The sequence below is a fragment of the Oculina patagonica genome, chromosome 6 (genome assembly GCF_052425735.1).
Source record: "Oculina patagonica isolate OP01 chromosome 6, crgOcupat, whole genome shotgun sequence".
Taxonomy (NCBI): Eukaryota; Metazoa; Cnidaria; class Anthozoa; order Scleractinia; family Oculinidae; genus Oculina; species Oculina patagonica.
In genome coordinates, this window is record NC_135763.1 from 19,300,906 (window position 1) to 19,320,886 (window position 19,981).

Consider the following 19,981-nt stretch of genomic DNA (forward strand, 5'->3'; position numbering starts at 1 on the left):
ACTGAATAAGCAAGAGTCAATAATAGATGCAGATCCGAGCTTCTCACATACTGTTGGTTTGTTTCTATAAAGATCAAACTCAAACTACAAGATAATCAGATAACATTTTGTTGTTTGACCGATAACCAAGTGAGATCCTTGATGGGATTCTCTTATGATTCTTGTAAAAGGTCCTCCTTCTTGAGGATTCTTGAGGATCGTGAAAAAGATCTTCGAAGGATCATTAAAAGAATCCTTCTTAAAACCTTGGAAGGTCCTTGTAGGATCTGAAGGATCTGTTATAGAATCCTCTTAAGTGACTTAAAGGTCCTTATTAAATCCTTGAGGATCTTTAAAGATCCTGACAAAGATCATTAAAAGGATCCTTCTAAGAACCTTGAAAGGTCCTTGTCAAATCCTTGAGGATACTTAGAAGGATCTTTGAAGGATCCTTAATAGGATCCTCTTAAGTTCCTTTAAAGGTCCTCATTAAATCCTTGAGGATCTTTAAAGATCTTGATGAAGATCAGTTTAAAGGATCCTTTCAAGAACTTATTAAGATCCTTCTAAGATCCTTGAGGATTATATAAAGGATCCTGACCAAGAACTTTGTAAGATCCTTGGAAAGATCTTAATAAAAACCTTGTAAGATCCTCATTAAATCTTTGAGGATCCTTAAGAAAGATCCTTCAAAGGATCCTTCAAAGGATCCTTTTAAGATCCTATTGAAATCTTTGAGGATCCTAGAGGATCCTTGCAAAGATCTTTGAATGGATTATTGTCAGGAACCTTATAAGATTTTCACAAGATCCTCATAAAATCCTTTGGGATCCTTAAAGATCCTTAAAAGATCCTTGTGTGAGAGGATCTTTACAGGACCTTTGCAGATCTTTAAAGATCTTTGAAGATCCTTGAGGATCTTCAAAAGATTTTCACCAGGGTTAATTTTTAGATTGATAGCTTTAAAAGCCCCTAAAAGGTACCACAACAACCCTAATGGCAGTCATTTTAGGTTTTAGTACCTTTAGGGGTACCAAACCACAAATGTTACCCGCTAAAAGGTACAACGAGCACCCTTCTCATTTTAATAGGGGAGTCCTCTACAGGGGGGAGGGGAGGAAGGGGAGTGTGAGGGGAAGGGTCAGTATGGTGAAAGACTAAGAGGAGGAGAAGTGGATAAATACCAGTATTTCCCCCTGGTTAAATTGAAGTAACTTTCCTACCTAGCAAAGAACCAATTTTATGTGAATCAGTGAGGAGAGGTTTAATCCTGAAGTTAGTTCACAACCCTGAGAAAGGAAGTACAATAAAATCCAGTTTTCTCAAACCTTCCAATTACCTCCAAGAAGTCGTTTGCTTTCATTTAGATGAACACTGCAATTTAACCCTCTCCCAATTTCTCTTACCAATTTGTGGTTTTCCTTGGAGGTTCAAGAAATCAGAATTTCATTGTGGAGTTTCCATCTCAAAGAGGCCTTTGTGAGTCGGAACCCCTGGCCTATATGTATGTTTGCCAGTCATTGGGTTTTAAAAGACATTTTGGGGTACAAGGTTATTCCCACTACTCCAGGACTTTAAAGGCCATAGCCAAGTTGTGAATCGTGCAAACCACAAGTGTTTGTATGACTCACTTGACTACTTTCCAAATGCCTTTGATGTCTGCTTGCGTGTTTTTTTTTTGGCAAAAAAGGAGTCAGACTTTTGTGTTTTTTTTTTTTTGGCAATAAGGGAGTTATACATTTCATGTAAGTGCACGGTTTGTAGCCTGTTCAAGCTTCTTGTCTGAGATTGAAAGGTAGATTATAACAAGAAAATCATTTTAACCCTTTATTCATTTTTTTTAGTCATGTAAAGCATAAGAAAAAAAAAGAAGTTCGAGAACTTGTCCATCAAGAAATGTAACCAAAATAACACACTTTTAATTTTCATGTACTTCTAATTTTTATTAATTAGGCACAAAAAAGCTGAATCTTTAATTTTTTTGAATAAATTTCACTGGATCAAAGCATAATTATACCAGTCCACCTTAATGAATACTGCAAATTTGTTTCAAAACTGACCTTTACAACAATGGTCCTGCTGTAGTACAGATGTTAGCCTGTGGTAAAATTTTTTGATGATGTCTGACACATATAGTGTCCCAATTAGCAATTAGTACCTTGACAAAATTTTAAATTAAGTGATTTGTTATTTATTTATTTATTTATTTATTTATTTATTCATTCATTTCTTTATGTATTCAATTATTTATTTGCTTTCGATCATCCATTCATTTCCAAATGTACTATATAGTTTTTTTTAAACTCTCTTTATTTCATCAAAATTGCCTGTCAAACCTGCCACATATTTGAACTCATGATAAATCTTTCCAGGGCTGTCTTAAAAACTATATTTACATTTTGGACCAGACAACGCGCCAAAGTGGTTTTACTGTTACTATAAAAAAAAGAATCAGTTGTGAAAATCCTGATGGTTAAGTCTACGCTTGAACCTATTGGCCCATCAGGTCGAAACCAATCTCGGTTTCAGTAGCATGAATGGACTGGGAGAAAAACATCACATTGCCAAGACCTGATATCTTTAACAAAAAAATAGGGCCCCAATGGGTCCATGTGTTTTGCTGCTAGAGCAAAGTCTTAGGGAACATGTTGATGAAAGACAAGTGAGTCGAGATTGAAATCCAACGTCTTTTATTGTCTGTCACTTGTGTGCAGGTTAATAATTGCACTATATTGTAGTCACTTTGTGTTAATTCAATCCTGATAATTTTACTGATCAAAATTCAGAAATTATAAATAATCGCACGCGCACCGGCGTACAACAACAGAAAGACGGCGTTGAACGTAACGCAAAGTTCATTTTGAAAGCGAAAGTTTACAAATAATTATTATCATTCGTCAGTCATCCCTTCACGCATGAACACTCGTCGAATTTCAGTGTCTTCACAACAAGATCGGAAGATCGATAAGGACCAATTTTTGATTCTGCGAAAGTTCGTTTTCTTAAAGTTTTAGAAATTTGTGAAGTTGGAGGATTCACTGAGGACTGCGTAGCCGAAGATGCAGTGGCTCGCTGGACATCAAATTCTATTTTTCACGGCGTTTAATTAATCTTCACAAAATAAACATGTGGCGCCAGCGCGTCAGTCAAAAATTCATTTTTCAAAAAACTTTCCCTTTCCAGCTATTTTAGCGGGGCTTATACTATAGTACCTACCTGTCAGTCGTAGAAAAGCTGAAATTTAAGGATGAACTGTTTATTAAATGAAGACCGTATTATTTTTTAATAACTAGTAAACAAACTGGTCGCCACGCATTTAAGTGTCATGGTCAGAAAAAATCAAAGAAATCAAAGAAATTTTGGCCACAGCCAAAAACTCATACTTTGTCAGTTTGAGGGCCTAGGTATGTAACTGAAAGATATGAAGTTAGTTTTTCGAAATATTCAAATTTACGGCAGAAAACCACGAATAACGGTAATCGTACCGGAAGCTCAAATTTCACTTCTCGACAATCCGAAATTTCACGCTTTTCAGCTTCTTACTACCCAGACGTTTCAACCGCTGTAAACCATTCCTTACCTTAGTTGCATAGATTGACTCTTCCTTTATTGAAATATAGTTAGTATTTTTATCTCTGATTATTTCTGAGCCAGCTGAGCCTCGATTAAGTAGACACATTTTTCTCATTTAGGAAAAAGGCTAAAATAATCCAAATTCAGTGAGGAAAAAAGCTGACCGGTAGTGCTTCAAATCTTCTGATATTTTAGCCAAAGAGAGTCCAGTCGTTGACTTTTAGGTTTATGGTTTCAAAAGTGTAGGATCTAGTAGCAGTTTTTAACAAAGGTCGGTCAAAGGTCGACAAAATTACAATTCCGCGGCTTTGAAAAGAACAACTGAAACACGTGACACGAAACACGCAATAGAGTAATTTGTATATTTTTTGGGCAAAGACAACACGGTAAAATTAGCTTTGAAGTTTTATACGTTTGAGACTTAAGAAAAATAGTATTTATCCTAAAGATTGCCTACAATAGAAGAAATACCAAAAATAACAGCACTTGAACTCTCCCTGATGTTCGTCACGCACGAGCGACTTGGAGCGGCGAATGACAAAAATATTTTCCATTGATTCAAAGTAAGCTATATTCTGAAAAAAGAAAAATCTATTTTCTTTAAACTTTGCCCACAAATCTGTCTTAACTAAAAAACGAAACAGCTTTCATATTTGCAAGTATCGTAAGATATATGTTTTAATATTTTATTCATTTAGACCACAACCGGCCTATTTTTAGCAATGGCGACAAGTGAAAATCGAGTCACCGCTTCAAAAATTTATGCGCTAACTTTAGAAATTGTCTTAACTCTCCTGGAATAAATTGGGGACCTTTATCTGTATAAAGCACACAATTTTGATTCGTTTAAAAGAAACTATTAATACGAAATATTTTTGATTTGAAGTCTACTTGGCCATTGACGCGAACGGTTCGAAAAAATGGCACATTTTCAACGGATCACTGCGCAAAAGTCCAACTACTTCCGCATTACATTTGTTTCCATACCAACTAAGAAGAAGTCAAAGAGTATGGAAATGGAAAAATATGTTGTGGTTTAAGCGAGCTTTTAGTGCAACCAGGCGGCAACTTGGCTTATGTTGCGAACATGTTTTGTTTACATTGCAACAGCGGGCAGTTGCTCAAGCGAAAAGAATTTAGCATAAACAACACAATATTTCGTAAACATTGTAACTTTACAAAACTTTATATCAGCTCACACAATAAAACATCATTTAAAACTCGAAAACCTTAGCAGCTAGCGAGTCAGCAAAAAAAAAAAATACTGTCGCCTACCTGCAAGCCGGTGAGACAACAAAATTCATTGTCAGGTCCGCCATGGCCATGTTATTGGATTCCACATTTCTTTCTGGTTTTCGTCAACCATAGTATCCGCAGAAAGTTTCAAACGGTAAACATAACACACATAACATAACATTGAACATACCACATGATTGTGATAACTGAAACAAATGAAAGAAAGTTGCGGGCAACACATCCCAAGAAATCAAGCGATCACAACAGATCGGCTTGAACAGTTGATTGAAAGTTGCGTCACGCAATCTAACCTGAATCCAACTGCCTTATGGGCGAACTGAATAATTATTGTCCAAGAATCGGACTGTCCAAAATATGGGCTGTAAATATTTTTGACCGACGTATTTGTTTGATTTCTTGTTTTCGACCACTTCCTGTACATCTACATCTGGATGCTTCCAAATTTGAAATTTTAGGCTCGCTTTTCAAATACAAAAAAACCCGCTTTTTCAAAATAATAAATTGTTCTAGTAAACGATAAAGGTAAGTAAGAAAGAAATAAAAAGTGGAACACAAATAAGTCTTTACAAACCACGCCGCCACGCACTTGTCATTCATACTTCGTTGTTGTTCTCGCGAAGCATTATCAACTTACAAAACAAATGGAGGAGATGCGCTTTTTGTTTCACACTTCAAAGTATAGAGGAAGTTGCGGCAATCGAGGGGGATAACCGAGCTCGTTCGTCTTGGAGACTGCAATGATCTTATAGCAAACCATTTAATTTCGTGGCATTTCTGTTAGAGCACGAACTAGTTTTTGCAAGAGCAGGTGTATTTGGATTGTCTTCATCAAAGAAAGGCGAAATTATATAAGTCCCAAGCATCGCCATTCTAGTTTTTCATAGGAAATATTCAAAACAGCACGGGCCTTTCTAATATCCCACTCACCGTGGTGATAAAAAAGCCATTAGAAGCAGAGATGTGCTAAATGTGCACATGGCCGACAAGATCAGGTTTGTAAACGTATCTCACATTACGGTAGTATAAGCTTATAGATTTCCTTTAATGGCTGAGTGGAAAATTTTTCTAGGCAAAAATGTCTTGTTCACTTTTTCGTTGGCTATATTTTTAGTGTGGCCAGAAAATGTGCAGGGTTTTTCTATCCTTCTGATAATTTCCACCCTACTTCTTTCTCCGTAAGAAGGAATAGATGATGAGGTCAAATTGAGCTCTATTACACCCCCCCCCCCCCACCCCCCCCTTAACGAACCCGCCCAACCGGGAAATGAAAAAACCCGTCCGCGAATAGGACTGTTTGGGTTTTCTTTCAGCTAAATACGTTTTCAGCTTAATACGTAAGCTTCGTTTCTAATAAACATACCAAAATGGTGCACACGAGGACATATACATCTGTTAAAAATATTTAGAGCCGATATTTTGGACAGTCCGATTCTTGGACAATAATTATTCAGTTCGCCCATAAGGCAGTTGGATTCAGGTTAGATTGCGTGACGCAACTTTCAATCAACTGTTCAAGCCGATCTGTTGTGATCGATTGATTTCTTGGGATGTGTTGCCCGCAACTTTCTTTCATTTGTTTCAGTTATCACAATCATGTGGTATGTTCAATGTTATGTTATGTGTGTTATGTTTACCGTTTGAATCTTTTTGCGGATACTATGGTTGACGAAAACCAGAAAGAAATGTGGAATCCAATAACATGGCCATGGCGGACCTGACAATGAATTTTGTTGTCTCACCGGCTTGCAGGTAGGCGACAGTATTTTTTTTGCTGACTCGCTAGCTGCTAAGGTTTTCGAGTTTTAAATGATGTTTTATTATGTGAGCGGATATAAAGTTTTGTAAGGTTACAATGTTTACGAAATATTGTGTTGTTTATGCTAAATTGGTTTCGCGTGAGCAACTGCCCGCTGTTGCAATGTAAACAAAACATGTTCGCAACATAAGCCAAGTTGCCGCCTGGTTGCACTAAAAGCTCGCTTAAACCACAACATATTTTTCCATTTCCATACTCTTTGACTTCTTCTTAGTTGGTATGGAAACAAATGTAATGCGGAAGTAGTTGGACTTTTGCGCAATGACCCGTTGAAAATGTGCAATTTTTTTGAGCCGTTGGCGTCAGATGGCCAAGTACACTTCAAATCAAAAATATTCCGTATTGTTTGTTTCTTTTTAACGAACCAAAATTGCGTGCTTTATACAGATAAAGGTCCAATTTATTCCAGGAGAGTTACAGTGCAGACACTCGAACCATGAACACTTGGACATTTTTTTGGGCCTTTTTTGACGGTTAGCCAATGAGAGCTCTTCTTATAAACAAAAGGAATAACATTTTTTAAGCGCCGTCCAATCACAGCGGTTGCGGGAAAATATAATGTGAGTTTCTTTGTGTCAGCGACTTGGCAATATTTCGAATGTGAAATGGCCTACGCGCCTGCTAACTACGCTGGAAAGTACATATTTTTCGCTAGAATCAAGTTATCTTTCAAGATTTTATCGCCACCGTCGGAGTCTTTTTTATTCCTGTTCGGCAAAGGTGAATGCAAACTCGGTGTTCATCGACAGCAAGGGATCTACCGCTACGACAATGGTAAAGCTCTGCCTGAAGTTTATCGGGAAAGAATGCTTGATCTACATCATCAAGGGTTTTCGCAAAGACAAATTTCACAAAATATGCGAGTTAGCGTCGGATGTGTAAATAAAGTTGTTCAATCTTACGAAGAGAGCAACTCATCTCTGGCTGGGCCGCGAAAAACACCGGTTCGAAATAAAATGTCAACAGATGTTGTCGAATATGTGGTATCAGAGAAATTATGTAAACCTAGCGTGTATACAAGTGAGATTCAACAGCGGTTGTTGTTAGATTAGCGAAGCTGTGTCCAAAGTAAGTCCAGCAAATTCAATCACATACTTTAGAAAATGCGGCTACGTGACTGACAACTCAGATTTTTATCTTACACATCTTACAACTCACGCTTGCCGCTAACATGGCTACACAACGTAGATTTTCTTCAAATGCAGGCGCAGATTAGACAAGATAGAACAAAACTTTATTGAATAGAATAGAAATTGTTCTGATTCAAAATAAGTCCAGCAAATAGCATACTTTAGAAAACACGGATATGTCTGATTCTGTTGCTATTTTTATCTTATCCGTGGAAACAAATAAACTCGCTCTTGTTGCTAGACAAATGTAAGTTTCCTTCAAGCGCAATAAGACACAGAATGTATGTTAAAAACTAAACTTTATTAAATATATTCTGTTCTGATTCAACCTTATTGTCACGTTCTAGTAGTCTAAAAGTCAAACTTTATTTTTGTACAGCACAATCACAACCAGAAATGCATGAACTAATGTCTGAACTAATTACAGTGTACCGGCACATTATTTGAAGCCGAAATGAAAACACGCAAAAATAAAAACACAACAGGGAACAGATCAAACGCAGTTTAGTGCAGCATAACATGAGTAAAGTACAATTTTACCATTTGCATGCATTCCTTTTTTCCGCTCACTGCACTCGGAGAGAGTCAACAATTCCATGTTTATACTCTTCGATAACACTTGGCAATCTCCAGTCATAACTTTCCTCTAATAGAAGTTTATTTCGCAGCGCTCGCTGAACCCGTTGCTGAAGAATCATCAAGTCTCTATCCAAGGCAGAACGATCTAAATATTTCGCTGGGTTCTGTTTCTTTAGATCGACGTGGTCGCATAAATAGCAAAGAACCTTGATTTAGTTCGTTGGCGGGAAGCGCTAAATACGTCGTAGTCGCTCTTTGCTTTTGTATACTATTATTCAACTTCCTTTAGTTCACGCTGTACGGTGCGAATATCGATAATCAATTCTGGGTGTTTTTCCTTTAGCTTACAAGAGTTGACATCATTACAAGGGCTTTTCTTTTTGATGTTGTTGAGTTCGGCCTCTAATACGCATCTTTCCGCAAGTAACAGCTTATCAGGAGACGGAAAGAACGAGTCCAAATCCTCAAATTTCATGTATTAAAGCCAGTGACCTTCGTGAGCGGAACCCTCTGTTTTCGAACTGGAGCGAAAGTCTTTCTAATTTCATGCTTGGAGATAATGATTTGAGCCACATATAAATTTCACTCTTGTCAGCCATGATCGGTATGTTTCACTCTCAATAAATGTACCAGCCTCGTTATGAAGTCACTTCGTGATTGGATGATGGCAAAAAAGCGGGAAAAAAGGCCTTGGTGTTCACGGTTTGAGTGTCCGCACTGTAAGACAATTCCTAAAATTGGAGCATAAATTTTCGAAGCGGTGACTCGACGTTTTTTCCTATTTTTAGTTGTCGCCATTGCTAAAAATAGGCCGCCGGTCGTGGTCCAATTGAATGTAATTCTTAAAAAAATATTTCTTGCGATATTTGCAAATATGAAAGCTGTTTCGTTTTTTAGTTAAGACAGATTGGTGGGCAAAGTTTAAAGAAAATAGATTTTTCTTATTTCAGAATATGACTTACTTTGAATCAATGGAAAATATTTTTGTCATTCGCCGCTCCAAGTCGCTCGTGCGTGACGAACATCAGGGAGAGTTCAAGTGCTGTTATTTTTGGTATTTCTTCTATTGTAGGCAATCTTTAGGATAAATACTATTTTTCTTAAGTCTCAAACGTATAAAACTTCAAAGCTAATTTTACCGTGTTGTCTTTGCCCAAAAAATATACAAATTACTCTATTGCGTGTTTCGTGTCACGTGTTTCAGTTGTTCTTTTCAAAGCCGCGGAATTGTAATTTTGTCGACCTTTGATCGACCTTTGTTAAAAACTGCTACTAGATCCTACACTTTTGAAACCATAAACCTAAAATTCAACGACTGGACTCTCTTTGGCTAAAATATCAGAAGATTTGAAGCACTACCGGTCAGCTTTTTTCCTCACTGAATTTGGATTATTTTAGCCTTTTTCCTAAATGAGAAAAATGTGTCTACTTAATCGAGGCTCAGCTGGCTCAGAAATAATCAGAGATAAAAATACTAACTATATTTCAATAAAGAAAGAGTCAATCTATGCAACTAAGGTAAGGAAAGGTTTACAGCGGTTGAAACGTCTGGGTAGTGAGAAGCTGTAAAGCGTGAAATTTCGGATTGTCGAGAAGTGAAATTTGAGCTTCCGGTACGATTACCGTTATTCGTGGTTTTCTGCCGTAAATTTGAATATTTCGAAAAACTAACTTCATATCTTTCAGTTACATACCTAGGCCCTCAAACTGACAAAGTATGAGTTTTTGGCTGTGGCCAAAATTTCTTTGATTTTTTCTGACCATGACAGTTAAACACGAACTGACGAATGTTGCATCTGATGCAGTGAATCTGGTGAATGAGAACTTCCTTTAATATTTCTTTGTTTTCGACGGTGTGAACCACTGAATAAGTTTCTTTCCCATTGTGATGTTACTAGTATTAATTCGTTTCTAGCTGTCTTTTATATAGCTCGAATACAGCTACAATTAGCGGTGCAGCCTACCAGCATGGTATATTCCTTTCCAGCTGTCTTTGCGTGACAAGTTACACGTTCATACATTTTATTTTAAAATATGAAGTTCAGAGTTAATACAGTACTAGTATGCTGTAGACAGTGTAGACAAGGTGAGGGTAAGTTTATTTTCAAAGCGAAAGTTTACAAACTGTGCACTAACCGGTCCTTTGGAGAAAATATTTATGACCTTCGGCGAGGTTCCAAGTCTTCGCTCTTTTCGTAAATGATGAAAACTGCAGAATAATTTTCTCATAAAACTGGAGTGGTCGCGCCACAGTTTGTTTTCTTTCCCAATGCGATATACTTTTAAATCGGTTTTCTGTTTTCCAACATGTCCAACGTGGTTTGCGTTCGAATACTTTGGCCCGTAACTTCGAATGCGATCAGCGCTACGGTTCATTGGTTTCGATTTTGTTTGTTCATGGATTTGATTGACATCGGTAGTTCAGATTTCTCCTCTGTTACGGCACTTACACCTTACGGCACTTACCACCTTACGGCACAAACTTCAGCTCTCAATGTGTTTTGCTTGCAGCCATTGCGGCTGCAGCAAAACACAAAAATTAAAGAAGAGCAATTCAGATCAGTTATCAGTTATGTCACAGCGAATGCTGGTATGCACCAATTTCCCAGCCGTTTCGGTACATTACAGGAGTCAACCCATATTGGGGTATTAAGTGGATAGTCCCAGATTGCGTAGAATGTTGACAATATTTTGGATGAAATTTGGTAACATTCAGAAGTCTTCGGGTTGTCTTTGAAAATCCTGAAAACCTTGGGTTGAAGTGTAGCAAAATAATCCTTAAAATACCTCGGGTGTTACTTGCTAATCTTTAGTAGCCTTTTGGTGGTTTGCAATAACTATCAGTGCAACGAGAACCTTGGGTCATGTTCGGTAACTTTCAAAAGGCTTTGGATGATCTTGGGCAATATAATCTGTGAATAACAGTATGATTCCCTGATATCCAGGTTGACTGCAAAACAGTCCCTCTTTTTCCCGAATAAGTTGGGCAAAATACTGCTCCTGAAAACGTTATGGAACGAGCGTAGAAATTGTGAGTGGGATTAAAAAGGGACAGCAGGAAATGGGCTCACGCTCTCTCAGCGTTTTGCATCGTGCAATTGGGCGTCACGCATGTTCGTTACAAGAGACAAACGAGATGAAGAGTAACTGTTTGGACGTGTTACAGTCATATTAATATAGCTTTTTGAATGGCTGATAACTGGCTGCATCCTCGCTCAATTCTAGCTAACCAAATAAAGTGAGTCTGAAATCAGCTTAGACTTGCCTACAAGTCGAGCGCAGAGAGCGCTAAGAGAGCACCCAGAGCGTGGAGCGCGAAAGCGAGCACGAAGCGCGAGAGCGGAAACGAGAAGCGAATGACTTTTAAAAAGTCTAAAATCAGCTGTACAGTATGTATGTTAATGTTTGTTTTAAATTCCAGGGATGTACCTCCATTTTCCTCCTGGCAGTGTACAAAGTGGTATTTTACAAGATATTCAAACAAGCAAAGCATTAAGGTCGGTTTACTCGTTACGATTTGTTGGCCCAATTTGGCCCAGATTTGATAAGACAATGAGTGTGCTATTAACATCTGCCCGATTTCTTAAAAATCTGTTGCAGGGTCACAGAATATGATTTTAGAAATTGGGCCGATCCCTTGCAAAACAAATCTGGAAAATTGTAGGAATTTCCTAGAATTTTTCTAGAAATATCCTGGAAAAAAATTGAAATTTCAAGAATTAACCAGTTTTATTTCCTGGAAAATTCTAGAAAATTCTAGAATGTTATTGAAACATGCCAATTAGGCCAGAATTTGCCATCTTTTACCAGAAATCTTAATTTATCGTGAAATCATTTTTTTCCCAGCTTTTCAGCTTATTACATACCCGGGGTATCCAATCGAATGTTCGGTAATCGAACTCAATCGAACACCAATCGTTCGATTGGGTTCGGTAATCTAACATAATCAAACTCTCAATAAAATTTGGTCAATCGAACTCAATCGAACATTCGATTACCGAACAACCAACAATCGAACTCAATCAAATGTTCGATTACCGAACTCCTGTTTGTTTATACTGCGTACATATTGTACGGTGCACCGTTCCCCTAATCATTTTTTGCCGATTCGCCATACCCCGGAATAGGACGATTGTCTGCACAATAGCCACGGGCACACCAGTCTGCCATGTGGTTGGGAAAAATTTTGCCAAATGTGTGTTCTTCACATATTGAACACAACTGCCTGTGTTGCAGTGAATGAAATGGTTCTGTTTGAGTGTATAAATGGTGAAAAGCAGGGCAGAAACCATATCCTTCCTTCTAATATAGAAATGTGAACAATAGTGCATTTCAGTTATTTTACCATCGTTTTGTTCTCTTCTACCAAATATATTTTACCAAACATTGACATTCAGTTCGATATTTGGACGTTTTTATATTTATTCCATTCAATAAAAGTTGATTTTGATTAGTCCTGCGTGATTTACTTAGGGACTGGTCAAAAAGTACAGGGGGGTGGGCCGGAGCAGAAAGGGGGTGGGTCATCAGTTTTTGAGCCCTCGAAAAGGGGTGGGTTATGAAATTTTGATCTACACATAGGGGGTGGGTCATCTTATTTATACACTAACTTTAAACTGTTATAGTTCCAAGAACAGCTGTATTCATCAGTATATAAAATTGATAAAGTTTTCTGTGTGAGCATTTTTTAATAAATTTTTAGCGGTTTCAGAAGGCTCAAATATAAAAATTTCCCGGGGGAGCATGCCCCCTGACCCCCCTAGATGGTTTGTGATCATAACATCAGGTTTGCCTGTCTCTCTTCAACCTGCATAGATTCACGCTGGGCTTTAAGCCTTTTAATACTAGTAAACTCAAACACTTTGCAAATATGAATGATGGACAGTGGTTGTAGTTTCTGTTATCAGTTTCTGTGTAAAAATATGAACTCTTCAATAGTTGTTTATGAAATAATATAACATACTGTTTCAGGTTTCGCATGTTTGTGTCTAAATTTTCCCATGGACTTTATACAGAAATATGTGGAAAACTTACAACAGACTAGTATAAGAAGTGATAAATTCATTCTTCTTTGCTGTGTTAAGAAAAGGGTAAAGACGTACATGGAACAGCAGTGTCCATCAGGGAAAATCAGGGTGTTATATGTAGGGAATTGCACTTTAAAAACTTATGCCAAATCAAAAACCTCCAACCCCTAACGGATAATAAAGAAAAGATTGGTTCCTTAGCAAAGGGGGTGGGTCATGTAATTTTTAACCCCCTACCAGGGGTGGGTCAATCAGTTTTGAGCCAGGAGGAAGGGGTGGGTCACAAATTTTCGAACCATCACTTTTCCAATTGCTCCGGCCCACCCCCCCCCCCCCCCCCCCCTGGTACTTATTGACCAGTCCCTTATCAAGAGCAAGATTCCGAACAAAATCGAACCCGATTCGGATTGAGTTCGATTATGTTCGATTATGTTTGATTGGTCCGATTGGTTCGAAAATCGAACTCACAGCAAAATAGATGTTCGATTTTGTTGGATTGGATACCCGGGGTACATATGCAGTTTTCCAGATTTTTCTAAAAAAAATTCTAGCAAATAACCATGATTGCAGGTGCAGAAAAATATTCATTCCCATTTTTTCATTTCCATTTTTTGCTTTTACCAAAGCAAAGAAAAGCCGGCTGACGAATCGCAGCGTGTAAATTTGCTTGAAACAAATCGGGTCCGCCTGGCCAACAAATCGCAACGTGTAAACCGACCTTTAGAGATTCAGTCAATAGAGTAGCCAGAAAGGCGAACACTTAGACAGTTCAGAGGAGCATTTTATGCAACCAAACTAACAAGTTGTTTTATTATTTCCGTAGGAATCTGGTTTCGAAATTAAAGCGAGGACCGTAAAATCTGGCTTAGTGAGGCAACATATTTGAAAAAATAGAAAATGATGCAACAAGAATGCAAAAACTTCAAATGCGAACAGTGTGACAAGAGTTTTAAGAATGCAAAAAGCCTAAAGATACATCAAAGATTACATACAGGAGAGAAGCTATACCAGTGTAACGAGTGTGACAAGTTGTTTACGCAGGCAGGCAGTCTAGAGCAACATAAAAGAACACACACAGGAGAAAGGCCTTTCAAATGCAACCAGTGTAACAAGTCATTTAGTCAGGCGGGACATCTAAAGGAGCACAAAAGAGTACACACAGGAGAGAAACCGTTTAAGTGTCAGCACTGTGGCAAGTGTTTTCGTTGGGTAAAGACTCTAAAGCAGCACAAAAAAATACACTCTGGGGAGACTTCTATCCCTATTGAATGCAACCAATGTGGTAAAAGCTTTGAAAATGCTTTATCGCTAAGTTTGCACAAACGAGAAGGCACGGGAGAGCAACTCTATCTATGCAGTCAGTGTGAAGAAACGATTCCTGAAGTAGCGTACCTAAAGCAATCCGCAAGTGTTAAGCCGTATCAATGCAACCAGTGCGGCAAGTGGTTCAAACATGCAGCGACTCTGAGACTTCATAATAGAGTACACACCGGAGAGAATCTATATCAGTGCGACCAGTGTGACAAGGCGTTTACCCAGTCAGGAGGTCTAAAGCAACACAAAAGAACTCATACAGGCGAGAGGCCTTTTGAATGTACCCAGTGTGGAAAGTCGTTTACCCAGGCAGGACATCTAAAGGAGCACAGAGCAATACACACAAGAGATGAAAAGACACATTCAAAGGACAAGCCTTACAAATGCAGCCAATGCGGCAAGAGTTACAAACATGAACAGGACCTTGTGTTACATGAAAGGCAACACAAGGAAAAAGCTCATTTAGAAAGCAATAAGTACGAGAAGTCGTCTGATCAGATAGATAATGTACAGCAACCTACGGAGAAACACGCTGGTGAAACGCCTTTTGAATGTAACCAGTGCCAAAAGTCATTTAGTCAAGCAGCACTTTTAAAGAAGCATAAAATTATACACACTGGGGAAAGGCCTTTCGAATGTGCCCAGTGTGGCAAATGTTTTCGTTCGGCAGGAAATCTAAAGGAACATGGCAGAGTACATGCTGTGAACAAGCCCATTGAATGCGACCAGTGTGGCAAATTTTTTAAGCACGCCAAGACTTTGAAGTCACATAAACGAATACATACGGGGGAGAACCTATATCAATGCGACCAGTGTGACAAGGTATTTACCCAGTCGGGAGGTCTAAAGCAACACAAACGAACTCACAGAGGAGAAAGGCCTTTTGAATGTACCCAATGTGGCAAGTCGTTTACGCAGGCGGGGCATCTAAAGGAACACAAAGAGATGCACACAGGAGAAAAACCTTTCAAGTGTAACCAGTGTGGCAAGTGTTTTCTTCGGGCAAACACTTTAAAGCAACATGAAATGACTCATTCAAAAGAGACTTCTTTTGAATGTAGCCAGTGTGGTACGTGTTTCAATCATGAACAACATCTTCAGTTGCATGAAAGACAACATAAAGAAAAGACGCAATTAGAAAGAAATGAGCGCGAAACGTCGTCTGATCACATGGAAAATGTACAGCAACCTGCAGAGAAACACGCTGGTGAAAAGTGTTTTGAATGTAATCAGTGTCAAAAGTCATTTAGTCAGGCAGCACATTTAAAAGAACATGAAATGATTCACTCCGCAGATAAGCCTTTTGAATGTAACCAGTGTGGTAAGTGTTTTCGTTCGGCAGGAAAGCTAAAGGAACATGGAAGAGTACATACTAAGAACGAGCCCATTGAATGCGACCAGTGTGGCAAGTTTTTTAAACACGCCATGACTCTCAAGTGTCATAAACGGATACACACGGGAGCGAATCTATATCAGTGCAACCAGTGTGACAAGGCATTTACCCAGTCGGGAGGTCTAAAACATCACAAAAGAACTCACACAGGCGAAAGGCCTTTTGAATGTACCCAATGTGGCAAGTCGTTTACGCAGGCGGGGCATCTAAAGGAACACAAAGAGATACACACAGGAGAAAAACCTTTCGAGTGTAACCAATGTGGCAAGTGTTTCCGTCGGGCAAACAATCTAAAGAAGCATGAAATGACCCATTCAAAAGAGAAGCCTTTTAAATGCAGCCAGTGTGGCAAGTGTTTTAAACACGAACAGAATCTTCAATTGCATGAAAGGGATCACAAGGAAAAGACTCACGTAGAAGACAACCAGTGCCAGACATCCGATCAAATAGAAAATGTACAGCAACCTACAGCGAAACATGCTGGTGAAAAACCTTTCGAATGTAACCAATGTCAAAAGTTGTTTAGTCAAGCAGCACATTTAAAGGAACATGAAATGATACACACCGGGGAAAGGCCTTTTAAATGTGCCCAGTGTGGCAAGGGTTTTCGCTCGGTTGGGAAACTAAGGGAACATGGGAAAGTGCATACTAACAACAAGCCGATTGAATGCGACCAGTGTGGGAAATTGTTTAAACACGCCACGACTCTTAAGTGTCATAAACGGATACACACGGGAGAGAATCTTTATCAATGCGACCAGTGTGACAAAACTTTTACCCAGTTAGGGAGTCTAAAACATCACCAAAGAACGCACACAGGAGAAAGGCCTTTTGAATGCAGTCAGTGTGGCAAGTCGTTTATGCAGGCAGGTCATCTAAAGGAACACAAAGAGTTACACATAGGAGAGAAACAGTTTGCGTGCAACCAGTGTGATAAGTGTTTTAGTACACCGAGACGTCTTAAGAAACATACAAGAATACACACAGGAGAGAAGCCTTTTGAATGCTCCCAGTGTGGCAAGTCGTTTACTCAGGCAGGGCATCTAAAGCGACATAAACTAACACACACGGGAGAAAAACCGTTCGAGTGTAACCAGTGTGTTAAGTGTTTCCGTCAGGCAAAGAATCTAAAGCAACATGAAGAGACACATTCAAAAGAGAAGCCATTTAAATGCAGCCAGTGTGAGAAGGGTTTCAACCAGGAACAGAATCTTCGGTTGCATGAACGACAACACAAGGAAGAGGCGCAGTTTGAAGGCAATCAGTGCAAGACGACCTCTGATCACATAAAAAATGTACAGCAACCTACCGAAAAAAATGCTGGTGAAAAGCCTTTTGGATGTAACCAGTGTCAAAAGTCATTTAGTCAGGCAGCACATTTGAGGCAACATGAAATGATACACACTGGGGTACGGCCTTTTGAATGTACCCATTGTGGCAAGTGTTTTCGTTCGGCAGCAAAACTTAAGGAACATGGAACAGTACATACTAATAACAAGGCCTATGAATGTGACCAGTGTGGCAAGTCTTTCAAACACGCCATGACTCTTAAGCGTCATAAACGGATACACACGGGAGAGAATCTTTATCAATGCGACCAGTGTGACAAGGCATTTACCCAGTTAGGGAGTCTAAAACAACACAAAAGGACTCACACAGGGGAACGGCCTTTTGAATGCACCCAATGTGGCAAGTCGTTTACTCAGTCAGGGCATCTAAAGGAACACAAAGAGATACACATAGGACAGAAACCGTTTGCGTGTCGTCAGTGTGGCAAGTGCTTTAGTCGATCAAGGGCACTAAAGCAACACGAAATTGGGCACAGTGAGGAGAACAATTATGAATGCAAGGAGTTATCTGAACATGTCGGTACATGTAAACAAACAGACACTCCAGAAATGCCTTGTGAATATGACGAGGAAGATATTTGCTTCAGCATCCGTGACCTTTTAAGCAATATTAAGGCAGAACAGATAACATAGGACGTTTTAAGGCAAGGAATCTTCATCCTCATGAGTGTGGGTTCTCATCAAAGGGGGCAAGTCTCAGGGACATAAAACGTTAAAATTCCCACCGTGTGAACTATAATGTTTTGTTTTAATAGTTTTCGCGCAATTTTCCCACTGTTGTTCTCATTTTTTGTGGGATGAAATCCCCCTGTATCTTGAGGTTTTCTTAATATGTAAACCTCTTTTATAAACGAACAATTGTTTCTGTCCTTATACTTTACTCATCACGTGCACCGTTTCTATATGCTTACAGCGTAAAAGTGTTTTATCCGAACAGGAGATATTGGCGAACTAGAACGGTATCCAATTGAGTGTCGTAAATCCACAACCAAAAAGTGATCCCTGGCCAACCAAAAAAACACACAGATAATACCCTTTCTCATTCTATAGAGTTTCTTCCTGTAAGGGCGGTGTAGATACATTTTCGTGTTTTATAACTTTTTTTATGTAAGGACGGTGTAGCTACCCTTTCATTTCATATAGTTTTATTTCTATAATCTTCTTGGGTGACTCTACACAAAGTTGCATTTGTTTCCTTAAAAAATTATGTTTGCGTGAGCAAACGTTCATCGTTGATTGCACGCATATGGTACAGCGCAGTTAAAAGAAAAAGTAACACCAGAACAAATGAACACATAAGCTGTAATAAAATTAATCAGTTACCGAAAATGTTGATGCACCTATTAAATTGTAAAATAACCGTAAAACACTGTTGTATAAACTCAATAACTAAACAGCCAAACAGAACTTTAACAGAAGCTTTCATATAAATTTAATGTTATCAGACTGCAACTTGCATGCATTAGATTTTAGACAAAGGTGAAGGCATTTTAAAATTGAACATGGCAGAATTTTCATTTGCATGATCAAATCAACACACGATCCTGATATGAACGTCGGAAAAATATTCGAAGCGTTTTGTCTCCACTGCGTCGTATGAGAATGTTTTAAAGTCACTAGAACACAAAACACATCACGTGTTATTTAGTTGTTAGCACGTTTTGGCAGAGGCAAACATGCCGAAATCAATGATTTTCGGAACTACATTTTAATTGTTATTTATATTCCGGATACAGTCACATGGACGGCGGAGCATTTTTCCAACTGGGAGGGCTAAATAGTGATTTAAAGGGGGGTGGGGTGCGGGGGGGGGGGGGTTGGTTAAGGGACTCTTCTCTTATTAATTCTTTATTTTTTTTGTAAAAGTGGGGGGGGGCTAAAGCCCGCCAGCCCCCCCCCCCCCGGCTCCCCCGTGCCTGAGTCAATCGAAAAACGCCCTTAGTAACACCCAGCGGGTTATTAACCCGAAATTATAAACGATTGAACTACCCATTTCCAGCGGTCCTGATTCTTAGGGTTGGGAATAAATCAAACAAGTAAAATTGGGTTTTGTGAGACATTGTTCTGTGGTGCAGGCAGCATGATTCCTCATTGACATTATCAGCAATAGAAGCAGTATCATGGTGAGCAAGTATACTCTGTTTACAACACGAAAGGCTGATCCACGCTTCTGTGACAATTATTCCTGTAAAGAGAAGAATTTAAATTAAAAAGCAGCAAAATTAATAACTTGCCTGTCCAAATCATAGTTTCCATGGAAAATTAACGACAAAACGACAAATCCGCAGCTGAACTGGGGTTTCCTCCATCAATAAATAACATAAAGATTTAGGCAAACCTAAAAGCGGAGCTCATTCATTTCGCACAAGAAATTTAACTTTTAACAAAGCAGTGATTTTTCTTCTTCCATGGAACCTTTTTCGTTTGTCACAATTTCTCGGAATACAGACCACTTTAGAGGGGATGTAACACGAATTCGACAATTCAATTGACGTTATAATTAATTTCGACAACTTGAGCAGAAGCCATCTTCAGAGTCAGGTGAAAAGTTGTTGTTAGTCTAT

At 38.8% G+C, this 19,981-nt stretch overlaps 2 protein-coding genes across 3 annotated transcripts in view; both read left to right on the forward strand.

Annotated features, from left to right (window-relative positions):
* Positions 1-18,873, forward strand: part of LOC144657469 (uncharacterized) — a 28,369-nt gene extending 9,496 nt beyond the window's left edge. Inside the window, exons 2-3 of one of the 2 annotated variants that reach the window (XM_078517806.1) lie at positions 11,756-11,831; positions 14,185-18,873. In XM_078517806.1, the coding sequence (XP_078373932.1) occupies positions 14,259-18,050 (3,792 nt within the window). In that variant the 5' untranslated portion in view covers positions 11,756-11,831; positions 14,185-14,258 and the 3' untranslated portion in view covers positions 18,051-18,873. The remainder of the gene's footprint in view (positions 1-11,755; positions 11,832-14,184) is intronic. The other variant, XM_078517804.1, reaches the window with a different exon arrangement.
* Positions 7,231-7,677, forward strand: LOC144657914 (paired box protein Pax-8-like). Its single transcript, XM_078518255.1, has one exon. It carries the CDS (start codon positions 7,231-7,233, stop codon positions 7,675-7,677), a length of 447 nt encoding a protein of 148 aa, XP_078374381.1.
* Positions 18,874-19,981: the final 1,108 nt, after the last annotated feature.